The 14674-nt window shown below is 46.6% G+C and overlaps 1 protein-coding gene across 2 annotated transcripts in view; it reads left to right on the top strand.

Annotated features, from left to right (window-relative positions):
• The window catches only part of FAM13C (family with sequence similarity 13 member C), a 126694-nt gene that overhangs the window by 98341 nt on the left and 13679 nt on the right, over positions 1–14674 (top strand). For both annotated transcript variants that reach the window (XM_029059499.2, XM_029059498.2), the window contains exons 8-9: positions 3578–3659; positions 6526–6737. In XM_029059499.2, the coding sequence (XP_028915332.1) occupies positions 3578–3659; positions 6526–6737 (294 nt within the window). The remainder of the gene's footprint in view (positions 1–3577; positions 3660–6525; positions 6738–14674) is intronic.

Here is a 14674-nt window from a genome sequence, read left to right as displayed (position 1 = left end):
TCCCAGAAAGATACAATTTCACCTGAGGCTGTTTCTGCCTCAGCTCCGGTTACAGAGAAACCACCTCCATTGGTGAGTCACTTCCTCTGTGGAGAAGTAGGTCATGCGGTGGGCAGGAAAGAGGGAAGCATCATGGCCTGGTAAAAAGCATGCGGGCCTAGGAGTCAGAGGACCTGGTTCTAATCCCAATTATGCCAATTGCTTGATATATGAATTTGGACAAGTCACTTGGCTTCTCTGTGCCTAAATTACCTCATCTGGGAAATTTGGAGTACTACTACTACTACTACTACTAATGGTTCTTGTTAAGTGCTTACTATTTGCTGAGCAGCGTTCTAAGCCCGGAGGTAGACACAAGATAATCAGGTTGGACACACTCCCTGTCCCACATGGGGCTCACACTCTTAATCTCCATTTTACAGATGAGGTAACGGAGGCCTGGAGAAGTTAAGTGATTTACCCGAGGTCACACAGCAGACATGTGGTGGCGTGGGATTAGAGCCCGGGTCCTTTTGACTCCCAGGTCTGTGCTCTCCCCACTAAGCCATGTTGTTTCTTCATCCCTCCAACTTAAACTGTGGGCCCCACGTGGGTCAGGGACTGTGTCCAACCTGATATACTTCTATCTACCCCAGCGCTTAGAACAATGCTTGACACATAGTAAGTGCTTAACGAATACCATAGAAAACAAAAAAGATGCACCTGCAAGGCACAGCTACAGAGCCACAGACAAGGCAGGGTGCTGTGTACTTTGCATTTCATTCCATCTCCAATAGCTACAGTGTTTCCAGAAGCTATCTGCTGGCTCTTCCCTCTGTTTCTTTGACTGCCAGGTCCTTAAACACACTATCTCCTGCATCAGCCAGACACCCGCGTCAAAGGAAAACTCAGAAGCAAGGAGCAGAGAAGCCTGCTCGCTGCCCTCCTCCAAGGCAGACCCGCCTGTGGAGTAATTAGGACTTTGCTTGTTTGGGGAAACTGGGCTTCCCTTTCCTGACAAGCTGTCAGGCCCTAGTAATTTGGTTTTTTTCAAAATAATAATAGTAATGGTATAGAGTGGCTCAGTGGAAAGAGCCTGGGCTTCGGAGTCAGAAGTCATGGGTTCGACTCCCGGCTCTGCCCCTTGTCAGCTGTGTGACTGTGAGCAAGTCACTTCACTTCTCTGTGCCTCAGTTACCTCATCTGTAAAATGGGGATTAACTGTGAGCCTCACGTGGGACAACCTGATTACTCTGCATCTACCCCAGTGCTCTGCACATAGTAAGTGCTTAACAAATACCAACATTATTATTTCTTAAGTGCTTACTTCGTGCTGGGCAGTGTTCTAAGCACTAAGCACAAGCTAATCAGGTTAGACAATGGTCTAGGTCTCCTGTAGTGTACTATTACTGCTAGTGAGCCCCATTTACCCTGGAGAGAACAGAGCTCTTGAAATGGATTTGACCTCCTCTGTGGGTTTAGACATTTGTGAGCGTGATGGGGGAGGGAGAGGCAGGTGGAAGGCCTTCACCTTGTCACTTGCACAACTCCTACCAGTTGAACCTGTAAACTCAGAGATGTGTCAGTCAAGATTCTGGCGGACTGAAGTCTCTCGAGCCCCTGGCAAGCGGGTCGGTTTCTGAGGAACTCGGGGAACAGCAGCCCTATCGACAATGACAGCCTTCCTGGGCAAACTCTCAGGGCTCCTGCTGTCTGATAATAATGACGATGATTGTGGTATTTAAGTGCTTACTATGTGCCAGGCACTGTAGTAAAGCTAGGGTGGGTACAAGCAAATTGGGCTGGACATGGACTGGGTCACATGGAGCTCACAACCTTAATCCCTATTTCACAGATGTGGGAACTGAGGCACAGAGAAGTTGTGACTTGCCAAGGGTCACACAGCAGACAAGTGGCAGAGCTGAGATTAGAACCCAGCTCTTTCTGATTTAACAATAATAATAATAATGTTGGTATTTGTTAAGCGCTTACTATGTGCAGAGCACTGTTCTAAGCGCTCGGGTAGATACAGGGTAATCAGGTTGTCCCACGTGAGGCTCACAGTTAATCCCCATTTTACAGATGAGGTAACTGAGGCACAGAGAAGTTAAGCGACTTGCCCACGGTCACACGGCTGACAAGTGGCAGAGCCGGGATTTAAACCCATGACCTCTGACTCCCAAACCCGGGCTCTTTCCACTGAGCCACGCTGCTTCTCAGTCCTGTGCTTAATCCACTAGGCCATGCTGCTTAGCATAAGAATAGTGTTTGTTAGGCACTTACTATGTGTCAAGCACTGTTCTAAGCACTGGGGTAGATACATGGTAATCAGGTTAAGCACATACTAAGTGTTAAGCACTGTTCTAATCACCAGGGTGGATATAAGTGAATCAGGTGGGACACAGTCCATGTCTCACATGGGGCTCTCAACCCAAGTAAGAGGGAGGACAGATATTCGATCCCCATTTTACAGATGAGACGACCAAACCAGGCGGTGAGAAGTTAAGTGACTTACCCAAGGTCACACGGCAGGCAATTGGCATTAGAACCCATGTATTCTGAGTCCCGGGCCCGTGGTCTTTCCACTAGCCCTGGCTGGGTCAGTGAGCCACGGGGGGTCTGACTGACTGCTGGTTAGAGCTTCTCCTCCCAGCGGACGGATAGCAGTGCCTGCCTTAGATTTGGCAGCAGCCACAAGGGTTTTGGACTTAGTTCTAACACTGAGTCTCTTGGAGCTATCTGTGGTATTTCGCAAAGCCCACAACTTTGCTTCTGTCCAACTTAGAAAAAGCTTCCAAACTCTTCTTTGGAAGAGGGTTTTTTTCTTATTTTTCCGAGTAGTAATCAAAGGAGCTGATAATCCCGAGGCTAAAAATGGAACCGCAAGGGACATTGGATTGCACATTTCTTGAGGGCAGGAACTGTTCATACATTTGTGTACTTAATAGTCCCGGGACACCAGGTCCAGTGCCTTGGACACAGCGGGCTTTCAGGAAACTCCGTGGATGGTGATGATTTCTTCCCCTAGGGCAGATCCACAGCCCAAGCAGAAGAACAGATAAGTGGTGTTTTGAAAGAGCTCCAGAAAAGGAGATGCCCAAAACTCTTCCACTGCCAGGGAATCTATCTTTAAGTCTACCCTAACACCTCTCTCCCATAACCCTCCCCAGTACATCTATATCTCAACTCCTTCAAGCTACTTGGAGAGCTCTGTCTTCCCTTAATTGTGGTATTTGTTAAGCACTTATTATGTGTCAAGCATTGTACTAAGCCCCAGGGCCGTACAAGATAATGATGTCCCACCTGGCACTCACAGTCTAAATAAGAGAGATAATAGGTACTGAATCTCCATTTTGCAGATAAGGGAAGTGAGGCTTGAAGAACTGAAGTGACTTGACCAAGGTCACACAGACAAGTGGCAGAGCTGGGGTTAGAATCCAGGTCCTCTGACTCCCAGGCCCACGCTCTTTCCACTAGACCACACCGCGTAACATAACTCATAACTTGAACTCATTTTGCCTGGTGACCTTATTGCAATCGCATGGTTCGAGGGTGTTGATGTGCTACCGACAAACCCTGCTCCTCTTTCCTCTTTTAGCCTTCGCATGGTGACAAAACCTCGAATCCGGAAGTCCTGAAATGGATGAACGATTTGGCTAAGGGTCGAAAACAGCTCAGAGGTAAATAGCGCTGGACTTCCATTCCATTCCAAGGCAATCATCCTGCCATTATCCTTTTACCTTGATGCCCTGATTCGTGTTTAAGGAGGAATGTTGGCTCAGATTCCTCCTGCAGACTCATTCACGATCCTGCTGCCTACCATAGACCTTCCTGGAAGTAGAGTTACAGGCACAGTAGTCTAAGACTACACATTTACTCTAGGACCAGAGTCATATCAATCAATCATTCAAATTTATTGAGCACTTACCATGTGCTGAGCACCTGAAAGATTAAAATATATCAGTGTTGGTAGACAGGTTCCCTGCCCACAAGGAGCTTGCAATCTAGAGATTGTTATTAACAGGACAGTGTTAATAACAATGGTTGCCTATCAACCTTCACATGGAACAGAAACTCCACTCAGCTTCAAAGCTGTCCATCACCCTGCCCCCTTCTACCTCACCTCCCTTCTCTCCTTTACAGCCCACCCCGTACACTCGGCTCTTCTGCCGCTCACCTCCTCACGGTCCCCCGTTCACGCCTATCCTGCCGTCGAACCCTGGCCCACGACCTACCACTGTCCTGGAATGCCCTCCCTCCTCACCTCTGCCAAACTAACTCTCTTCCCCTCTTCAAAGCCCTACTGAGAGCTCACCTCCTCCAGGAGGCCTTCCCAGACTGAGTCCCCCATCCCTCTGCTCCCCCCCTACTGTCTGCTCTTCCCCCTTCCCCTCAGCACTGTGCTCATTTGTATATATTATTTATTACCCTATTTATTTTGTTAATGAGGTGTATATCTCCTTGATTCTATTAATCTTGATGATGTCTTGTTTTTTTTCTGTTTTGCTTTGCTGTCTGTCTCCCCCATTTAGACTGTGAGCCTGTCATGGGGCAGCGATTGTCTCTATCTATTGCCGAATTGTACATTCCAAGGGCTTAGTACAGTGCTCTGCACATAGTAAGCGCTCAATAAATACTATAGAATGAATGAATGTTAATGCTACCTTGTGCCAACCGCAAAATTGCAATCAGTCAGTCAGTCGTATTCACTGAGTGCTTACTTTGTGCACAGCACTCAACTAAGCACTTGGGAGTCTATAATATAACAGACACATTCCCTGTCCACAATGAGCTTACAGTTTAGAGGGGCAAACAGCCATGAATATGAATAAATAAAATTAGAGATATGTACATAAGTGCCATGGACTGGGAGGCGGGATTGACATAGATGGTCAAGCCAAGTGTTAGAAAGGATGATGTTTAATGGCTTGAAAATATGTTTTATGGATGAGTTCACTAATTTAAGATTCAAAAGATTTAGATGCAGCGATGTATTAGCATTCCACATATATCTAGCTATGTATAATCGCCAAACCATAGCTGGATTATTGAAAGGTACTTAAAGGTGTAAAACAAACACCACCTCAGCCATAAGACCATCCCCAAAAGGCGCATGGAATATTTTGTCATCGGCAAGATCTCGGATTTCAGTGTCGAGATGAGAAAAGGGCCTCCCAGAATGAAAGGAAGTGCTATCATAAAGCAGGAATAAGATGGACAGAGTCCATAAAGGGAGTTCGCTTGAATTCATTTGAAAGCAGCTCTTTGAGCTCGCAGATGGTCCTTTTGGAAGATAGGAACCAGATTCAGTGAGACCCAGTGAATTGGTAAAATGGGCCTCCAAACTAGAATGAAATTCTACAGGGACAAGTGCAAGGTAAAACCCATTGGTGGGGGGAAAAAGTCCAAGAGTACACTTATAATGGGGAAGAATGGTTAGTCAAAAGAAAAGTAGAAAAAGATCTGGAGGTCATAGTTGACCCTTATTTGATATTGAGTACTAAATATTTCAGTAAGTAAGCACTTGGGAGAAGGTAACAGAATGCTAATATGATCCTATTATCAACCTATTAAGATATCATTAAGACACTAGGCTATTCAGGAATACTCATGTTTGGGTCAGGCCTTAGTAACATGTGGAGTCCTCTTTGAGTCACTGCATTTTCAAAAGGATGTAAAAGAATAGGAGGGAATTCATAGATAATTGACCACACTAACTTAGTGACTGGAAAACAAATCCTGGGGAAAGGTTATTTGGGACTGGAGAAGAATAGGCCAAGTGGGGAGAGTTAAGAACCATTCTTGCACTGATGAAGGGTTTTGTGAGGGGATGCTTATTAGATGTTATAGGAGGAAATGGGCTTAACTTAAAATGGGGTGATTTTAGCTGGATGTTTTGATAAGCTTCCTGTCTCTCAGGGAGAAGAAACACCAGAAGAGCCTCCTATGGGAGGATGGGGAATCTCTATTCCAGGAAATCGTTATAGGAAGACCAGATGATTTCCTTCCCAGATTGTGGAAGGAAGAGAGAGACAGGGGACTAGCTAGGTGATCTCCCCTCAGGTTTCCTTCCAGGACTCTGATCCTGTAGTTTCAAAATGCAAATTCCAGGGTAGTGCTTTGCACAAGATGATGTTTTCCTACACGTACATTATTGTGACATGCATTTCTGAGAGAATGGTTTTCATCTCTTTCCAAATCCTGCGGTCACGATCAGGCATGATGTCTAATATCGAAATAACAGAATAAACGAACAATTCCAAGTCCATCTTTATTCATCAGATCTGAATGATTCATAGATTGGTTATTTATGGCACAGTGTTAAGCTATGATCAGCTCTGAACGTGCTTCCCTTTACAACATTCTTTCATGTGGCGGCTCGTAGAGGAAGCCATAGAACCTCTCTCCTCGACTCTTAACCCCTGCCAATATCCCCCTCTCCCATTCCTCATCATCTACGTCTAGCCAAAGAGATTTGCGTTGTCTTTTCTGTAGTTTTGTATTATCCATACAAAGCATCGACAGCAACTGTTTGGTTTCTAACAGAGCTCAAACTGAAACTATCGGAAGAACAAGGGAACGTGCCTAAGGTCCCACTCAGAAGTTTGCAACATGAACGATCTGGGACGTACAAGGAAAATGGAAAGCCTGAAGCTGCAGGGGCTGAGCCAAATTCATCTGGAGAAGAAGCCCCAGATGTCATGTTGATGCAGCTGAAGGAGAAGAGACAACAGCTTAACCTCCCAGAGGAGATCAAGGTAACGTATTATATACTACTAACTGTGTCTGCTCCTGACAGAATCTTCCCATGGCCGGGAGGGGCAGCTGGGTAGGAACTGAAGCACTTAGTAGGTCAACTCCTGGCCTAGTGGGTAGAGCAAAAGACTGGCAGTCAAAAGGAACTGGGTTCTAATCCCGACTCTGCTGCTTATCTTCTGGGTGACCTTGGATAAGTCACTTCACTTTTCTGTGCCTCAGTTCCGTTAACTGTAAAATGGGGATTACGACTGTAAGCCCCATGTGGGACATGGACTGTGTCCAGCCTGATTTGCTTGCATCTATCCCAGCGCTTAGAGTGTCTGGCACGTAGTAAGGGCTTAATATATACCATTAAAAAAAAAACTCTCCTGAGAGAGCATTAGCCTCTTTCACCTGGCAGCATTTTCCTACATATGTCCTCATGCTTGAGCACTACAGCTTTGGGAGGCCACTACCAATCCACCAACCCAAGATCCCGTTTAGAAAATGGGTTTGTCGGGAAAGTGTTGCATAGTACCACCAGATGTAGAAGGGTATTGGGTGGATGGAGCTGCCCTAATCACTCACAGAGGCAGAGAGCGGTATAGGATGCAATATTGCCTCTAATGACTCAACTCTTAAAACCACAGAGGAACAGCTTTCTGAATACAAATCCTGCATAAAATGTCCTGCCTCTGGTCTGGATTGCCCTCCTTCCTCAAATCCTACAGACAATTATTTTTCGCCCCCCCGTTCAAAGCCTTATTGAAGGCACATCTCTTCCAAGAGGCCTTCCCTGATTAAATCCCCCTTTCCTCTTCTCCCAGCCCCTCAGCACTTAGGTACATATTTGTAATTTATATATATTAATGTCTGTCTCCCCTTCTCTCAAATGTAAGCTCGTTGCGGGCGGGGAGCTTGTCTGTTTATTGTTGTGTTGCATTCTCTCAAGAACTTAGTACGGTGCTCTGCACACAGTAAGTGCTCAATAAATACGAATGAATGAATGAGTAAAATGGGCCCTCCCATCTGCAAAAGCTTGTAATAATGGCAGAGAAATGTAATGGTAGGGTTGGACCTACAGAACTGGGAACCACGTTTGAGCTCAAACAGAAGACAGAGAGAGTACCGACTGCAGCAGAAATACTAATATGTATTGTATGCATCTATCTTGTTCGTGGTTCTGTATTGGGTGGGATTCAAAGGTCACTCAGAAATACCATGGAATGTGGAGTGGGAAAGGCTCAGTATCGGTTTTAATAAAAGCGTGGCAATGAGAATGAAGAGATGTTTCCAAACATGTATCTAGAATCAGGTTCTGGGAGCAGGCGTGGTGCTCAGTGAATATAAGGTGATGATGATAATGACAGACAATTGTAAAAGTCCTGAAATCCCATTCCTTGTTTCTTTATCCAGAAAGGATAGATGCATTTACTAGGGTTCCCTGTGCCAAGCTGAGGAAAATGCTAAGACTCCCCAACTGAAATATTCCTCCTTCTTTCAGAGAGGCACTTTGTGTGGATAATTTCCTCTCTGATGTCTCCATTTGGTGTCTGTTCACAGCCTGGAAAAATGCTGAGAAATCAGTCATTTTTGCTTTGCCAGCTTGAATGTGCTCAAGAGTGATTTCCTTTCCCTTTCACCCATTGGTGACGTTTGAGCACGTTTTGCCTCTGCAGCTTAGAAAATGATGTCTCATGTTGTGTCTCCCTCCTGATAACAGAAGAGTCAGTACAACAAGGTATTCTCTTTAAGCCCATCACCTGAGGCAGCAGATTTGGAAAGGCTCTAAGCCTACATTACCTAGCAAATTAGTAATATGGATTTCTTCAGCTTACCTCTCTCCAAAATGCAACTACTCTGGTTTTTTATGCTATTTGTTAAGTACTTACTATTTGCCAGATGTTGTACTTAGTGAAGGGGTAGATATAAGCAAATCAGGTTGGACACAGACCATGTTCTGCATGGAGCTCACACTCTTAATCCCCATTTTACAGATGAGCGAACTGAGGCCCAGAGAAGTTGAGTGACTTGCCCAAGGTCACACAGCAGACCAGTGGTGGAACTGGGTTTAGAACCCAGATCTTTCTGACTCCCGGGCCCTACTGGCCATGCTGCTTTCCCATGGAATCTACATTTCTATCCATCGAGCAGTCGAAAGAATTTGCCACTTAGAACTGTTGTTGCCATCCAGCGTGTTTGGGCGCATCTAATGAGCAGTTTTAGTGTTTGACTGTGATCTTGCATGAGCCTCTTGCATCTCACTTCCTGGTTGGTATCGATCATGTGGACTGAAGAGAGATGAAGAGAGAGAGTTAGGGAGGGGCAGGAGAAGAGAACAGAGAAGCAAACTGGGGCCAGAGCACAGAGAACCGTGAAGCTGATTGTGAGGAGTTTTTGTGTGATGCAAAGAGACACAGGAAGCAAGCGGAGGGTCTGGAGGAGAAGAGAGACGAGGGTCGAGCGATGCTTCGGGTAGATGATCCGAACAGCAGCTTGGAGTACAGATTGGAGTGGGGAGAGGATGGAAGCCGGGATGCTGGTGCTGTAGTCCACTTGTGGCAAAGTCAGAACTCATTCCAGGCTGAGAGCGCTCTGGGTGGAGAGGAAGGGGCAGATCTGGAGGATGTTGTTTAGGGAGAATTATCAGGATTTAGTAATAGATTGTATTTGCCGGTTGAAAGATATTGAGGAGTCAAGGGTGAAACCAAGGTTGCAGGCTTCTGCAATGAGGAGGGTGGTTGACCCGACTGACTGAGACAGGAAAGTGAGGAGGAGGAGGAGTGAGTTTAAGGGGAAAGATGAAGAGTTCTATTGCGGGCATATTTAGTTGTAGCTGCTGGGAGGAGATCCAAGCGGAGATATTCTGGAGGCAAGAGGAGATGTGGGTTTGCAGGTCAAGGAGCTTGCAATGGGGAAGAAAGACATTCAAATAAATTACAGGTAATGGAATCAATAATAATATTTCATGATTATGGTATTTGTTAAGCACTTACTATGTGCCAGGCACTGTTCCAAGCACACAAGCTAATGAGGCTGAACACAGTCTATGTTCCACATGGGGCTCACAGTCTTCACCTCCATTTTACAGATAAGGTAACTGAGGCACAGATCATTTAAATGACTTACCCAAGATCACAAAGCAGACAAGTGGCAGAGCCAGGACTAGAACCCAGCACCTTTTGGCTCCCAGGCCCGGGCTCTATCCATTAGACTACACTCAGTGGAGTATAAGGATGCGTACGTGAATGCTGTGGGGGTGGGCTGAGTACCTCAGTGCTTAGAGGGAGGGACTAAGTGCCTAGTGCATAGGTGAGACAGTAGGGCCAGAGGAAGGTTTGAGGGATGAGAAATTAGTCAAGGAAAGGCTTCCTGGAGGAGATGATTTCAGAAGAACTTTGATTTGGGGGAAAGTGCTAGACTGTCAGGTTTATAAGGGGAAGGAGTTCCAGGCAGGAAGTTGGGTGTGAGCAAAGGTTCAACGGTGGATGAGGCAGAAGGGGCCAACAGTGGATGAGAAGGATATGGGTAGGTTGGTTAGAGGAGCGAAATTTGCAGGCTGGGTTGTAGTGGGAGAGCAGTGCATTTAAGCGAATGAGCTCCCCGAGAAAGTGAGTGTAGAGTGAGAGAGATAGGAGATAGATACCCAGAACAAACAGAAAGAGAACGAGAGGCGGAGGAGGAGCCAGTGAATGAAACTGGGAAGGGGCTATCAGAGAAATAGGAAGAGAAGCAGGTTAGAACTATGGAAGCCAAACAGAATCACATAGTGATTCCAAGAGGACGGAGTGGACCGTGGAGTTGAAAGCAGCAGGAGACTGAGGAGGATCAGGATGGAGTAGAACCCTGGGGAATAGAGCACTGGTCTGGGAGTCAGAAGGACCTGGGTTCTAATCCCAGCTCCACCACTTGTTTGCCGTTTGACCTTGGGCAAGTCAGTTCACTTCTCTGGGTCTCAGTTACCTCATCTGCAAATTGGGGATTAAGACTATGAGCTCTATGTGGGACGTGGACTGTGTCCAAATGAGTATCTTGTATCTATACAGTGCCTGATACAATGTATGCACTTAAAAATACCATTTTAAAAAAACAAGGGCTGCTTCACAGTGAAGGGGTCGAAAACCAGACTGGAGAATCAAGAGAGCTGTTGGAGAGGAAGTTAAGGCGACGGGTATATTCAACCCTTTCTATATTAGAGATCTGGTAGGATTGAAATGAGGACTTGCGATGTCTCTTGATGAATTTAGGTCTTTCAGCAAACCTTAAACAAGGAATACAGGTCCTAGAGGCCAAAAGTCCCTGGAGCCACCATTTGCCTGTTGTGTGACCTGTTTAGTGTCTCCCTTCCCCTTGGACTGTGAATCCACTGTAGGACAAGGACTGTGTGTGATCTAATTGTGTTGTGTCTACCCCAATGCTTAGTACAGTGCTGGCACATAGGAAGCACCTAAGGAATACCACAATTGAAAATTGAATCGTGTAATGTTTTCTGCCTCCTGGCACTGATTTTTGCCTTGCATGTATGGTGAATCAATTTTCCTAATGTTGGTACTTGTTAAGCGCTTACTACGTGCCAAGCACTGTTCTAAGCACTGCCGTAGGTACAAGTTTAATTGGGTTGGACACAGTCCCTGTCCCATCTGGGGCTCCCAGTCTTAATCCCCATTTTACAGATGAGGTAACTGAGGCCCAGAGAAGTGAAGTGACTTGCCCGAGGTCACACGGCAGACATGTGGTGGAGTAGAATTAGAATCCAGGTCCTTCTGACTCCCGGACCCGTGCTCTGTGCGCTAAACCACTGCTTCCTAGTGATATGAGGCTCCATTTGCTTTTGGCTTTGTGAACGTTCAGCTGTAAATAGGATGTGTGCAGGGCGGGCTCGCCTGCCTCGTTAATCCAAATGGGGATGATGAGGCTGATAGATGATCTGGCAGCCAGGATATGGGTTTAACTCCTTTTCAGAGAGGGAGAATATTGAAGTTCTGTCTTTTTGTCCTGCTTTCTGCTGATGGAATGAGCGCTGACATTTCTCTAAATTTATGAGGAATCCCCAGCTCTCATTCTGCCACATTATCTTAATGTGCAAATACAGCCAAGCCAGGTATTTACGGGAGTAATGTCATTAATGGTGAACCCAAGCCATCTGTTAGGGATTGTGCATTTTTAATAGATTCTTCAGCTATTGGGTTCATTGCTAGAATATTAAAAAGCTATTTCTAAGCACCTTTGAGCTATCTACCAAAACATGAACAGCGGCACCTGCCTTTTTATTTAAAGACATTTTTACAAGACAGCACCTCATTATGTAAGTTGCACGCCAGAGGGGATTTTGCTCATAGATAAATGAGCTTCCCAAAAATTATAGTTGAGGAGATGTCCCTATCTCACCACTGAAGTTCAAAGCTATGATTTTGAAATCATATTCCTATATAAATCAAAAACAAATCCATGATTTTGAGAAGCAACATGGCCTAGTGGATAGAACTCAGGCTTGGGAGGGAAAAGGGTCTGAGTTCTAATCCCTGCTCCACCACTCGTCCGCTGTGTGACCTTGATGAATTTAGGCCTTTCGGCAAACGTTAAATCAGAAATTCGAGTCCTAGAAGACAAAAGTCTCCTGCTCCACCATTTGCCTGCTTTGTGACCTTGGGCAAGTCATTTAATTTCTTAGTCTTTCAGTTTCCTCATCTGTAAAATCAGTGATAGGATCCTGGGCAAGTCATTTCACTTCTCTGAAACTCAGTTACCTCATCTGTAAAGTGGGGATTAAGACTGTGAGTCCACGTGGAACACGGAACTGTATCCAACCTGATTACCTTGTGTTTGGCCTAGAGTTCAGTGCAGTGCCTGGCACATAGTAAGCGCTTACTGAGAAGCAGCGTGGCTCAGTGGAAAGAGCCTGGGCTTCGGAGTCAGAGGTCATGGGTTCGAATCCCGATCTGCCACTTGTCAGCTGTGTGACTGTGGGCAAGTCACTGAACTTCTCTGGGCCTCAGTTACCTCATCTGTAAAATGGGAATTAAGACTGCGAGCCTCACGTGGGACAACCTGATTACCCTGTATCTCCCCCAGTGCTTAGAACAGTGCTCTGCACATAGTAAGCACTTAACAAATACCAACATTATTATAGCTGAAAAAACCCCTGGGGAAACCAACCTTAAATCAATTTCCATTCACCTTGGAAAAAACAGACAATAGGTTAGTGGAAATTACTAGCAAAGCCTGTGAAGAGCAGGTCCCGTCCTGCTGATACACCTGAGACAAGATTAAAGGAACCAAGATTATTGAGTCGGGAGAAGAGGAAGCGAAAGTAAGTCAGAACAGCCCAGCATGCTGAACGAGTAGGGCAATGGGTGCTGACGCAAGGTTCTGGTGGGGATTATTTGGAATGGGTCGTTTTTGTGTTTTTCAGTCCCCAGGCTCCTGCTGTCACAGCTCTGGGGCCAAGCAGATGACTCTGGGGTGGGTGACCCTGGCACTGCTGATGCAGGAGGTGGTGGGTTGGGGTCTGTGGGATGTGGGTTTGGCTCTTCGGAGTAATGGTATTTTTGGAGAGCAGAGTGATTATTCTGTAGGCGGTGTGTGTGAGCTCTGTGGCACGTTATGTCCAGTGTGTGCTTCTCCTCCTCTCGCCCCCCACTCACACCCACTGCCTCCCAGAGGTTTCAGAGGCAACAGTAACTGCCGTCATGACATCGCCACTCAATCACCACCGCTAATCTGGCCTGGCCAGAATGAGTTGGGCCCTCAGCTGGTATCTCACTCTCGGCCCTGTTACTCAGACACCAAACCCCAGCTGCTGTTCAACGTGGGCCCCAAGCCCGGCCACTGGGCTATTTCCAGGCTGAGGAGGCGATGGTGGCCTGCTCCTTCCAACCCCTCTTCCCTTTCATCCGCTGTCCTTCACTCCCACCTCTATCACTGGCCGATGAGGTGCCATTGGGGTGGGGGGGATTCAGAGTGGGAGCTGGGGGAGGGGATTCTAGGGGCGAGGTGGTCAAACACTTCCCATGGAGAGGGAAGGTGGAGCTCCGCTGTCGGAGAAGGGGTGCGCCGAGGATCGGGGTACGGAGTGGGTGGTCTCAGGGAAAGCCAGCCTGCCAACACAGTGGTCCAGCTCTTTAACCATGGGCCAACCTGCTGGGCCACCACCCAGGTTCCGGAAGAGGCTGAGGTCCTTTCCTGGTCCTTGCACTCAGTCCCTGTGCCGACTCATCTCTCACTCACCAGTCATCCCTTTCATTCCCATTTTCCTTAATGTGAGATCATCCCATAGCCCGAGGCCCTGGGCTGTAGCCCCCAAAGCCCATGGCATCATGATGTCACGTGACCCTTCTTATGTCTTTTTTTTAAAAGGTATTTGTGAAGCACTTACTATGCTAAGCTCTGGGTTAGATACAAGCTAACCAGGTTGGATACAGTCCATGTCCCACTTGGGGCTCACAGTCCTTTCTTTAAAAGGTATTTGTTAAGCGTTTACTATGTGCCAGGCACTGTGCTAAGCTCTGGGTTAGATACAAGATAACCAGGTTGGATACAGTCCACGTCCCACTTGGGGCTGGGTAACCGAGACTCAGAGAAGTGAAGTGACTTGACTTGCCCAAGGTCACACAGCAGACCTGGCAGGGCCGGGATTAGAACTCAGTTCCTCTGACTCCCACGCCTATGCTTTTCCCACTGGGCCACGCTGCTTCTTTTGCAATGTGAGGATCCCAGTAGGAATAAAAGTCTGTTTTTAGTTACAGAGATGAGACAGATGAGGAGATGACTAACTGAGGGTCTTTAAATCAGTGAGGCTGGTGTTCTCCAATCCCCCTGAGGATAAAACAAAAAGAAACTGAGGCGTGAAAAATCTGGGGCCAGTAGAAGGAAGAATTTCCTCATCAAGAGAACCATTCCAATGGGTGAATGACGCAGGTGGTGGGATCCCATTCTTTGCAGTTCTTTCCAAATAGGA

Source organism: Ornithorhynchus anatinus, chromosome 3, assembly GCF_004115215.2.
Source record: "Ornithorhynchus anatinus isolate Pmale09 chromosome 3, mOrnAna1.pri.v4, whole genome shotgun sequence".
Classification (NCBI taxonomy): domain Eukaryota; kingdom Metazoa; phylum Chordata; class Mammalia; order Monotremata; family Ornithorhynchidae; genus Ornithorhynchus; species Ornithorhynchus anatinus.
The sequence above is the reverse complement of the archived record's forward strand: the minus strand, read 5'-3'. Positions and strand labels throughout refer to the sequence as shown.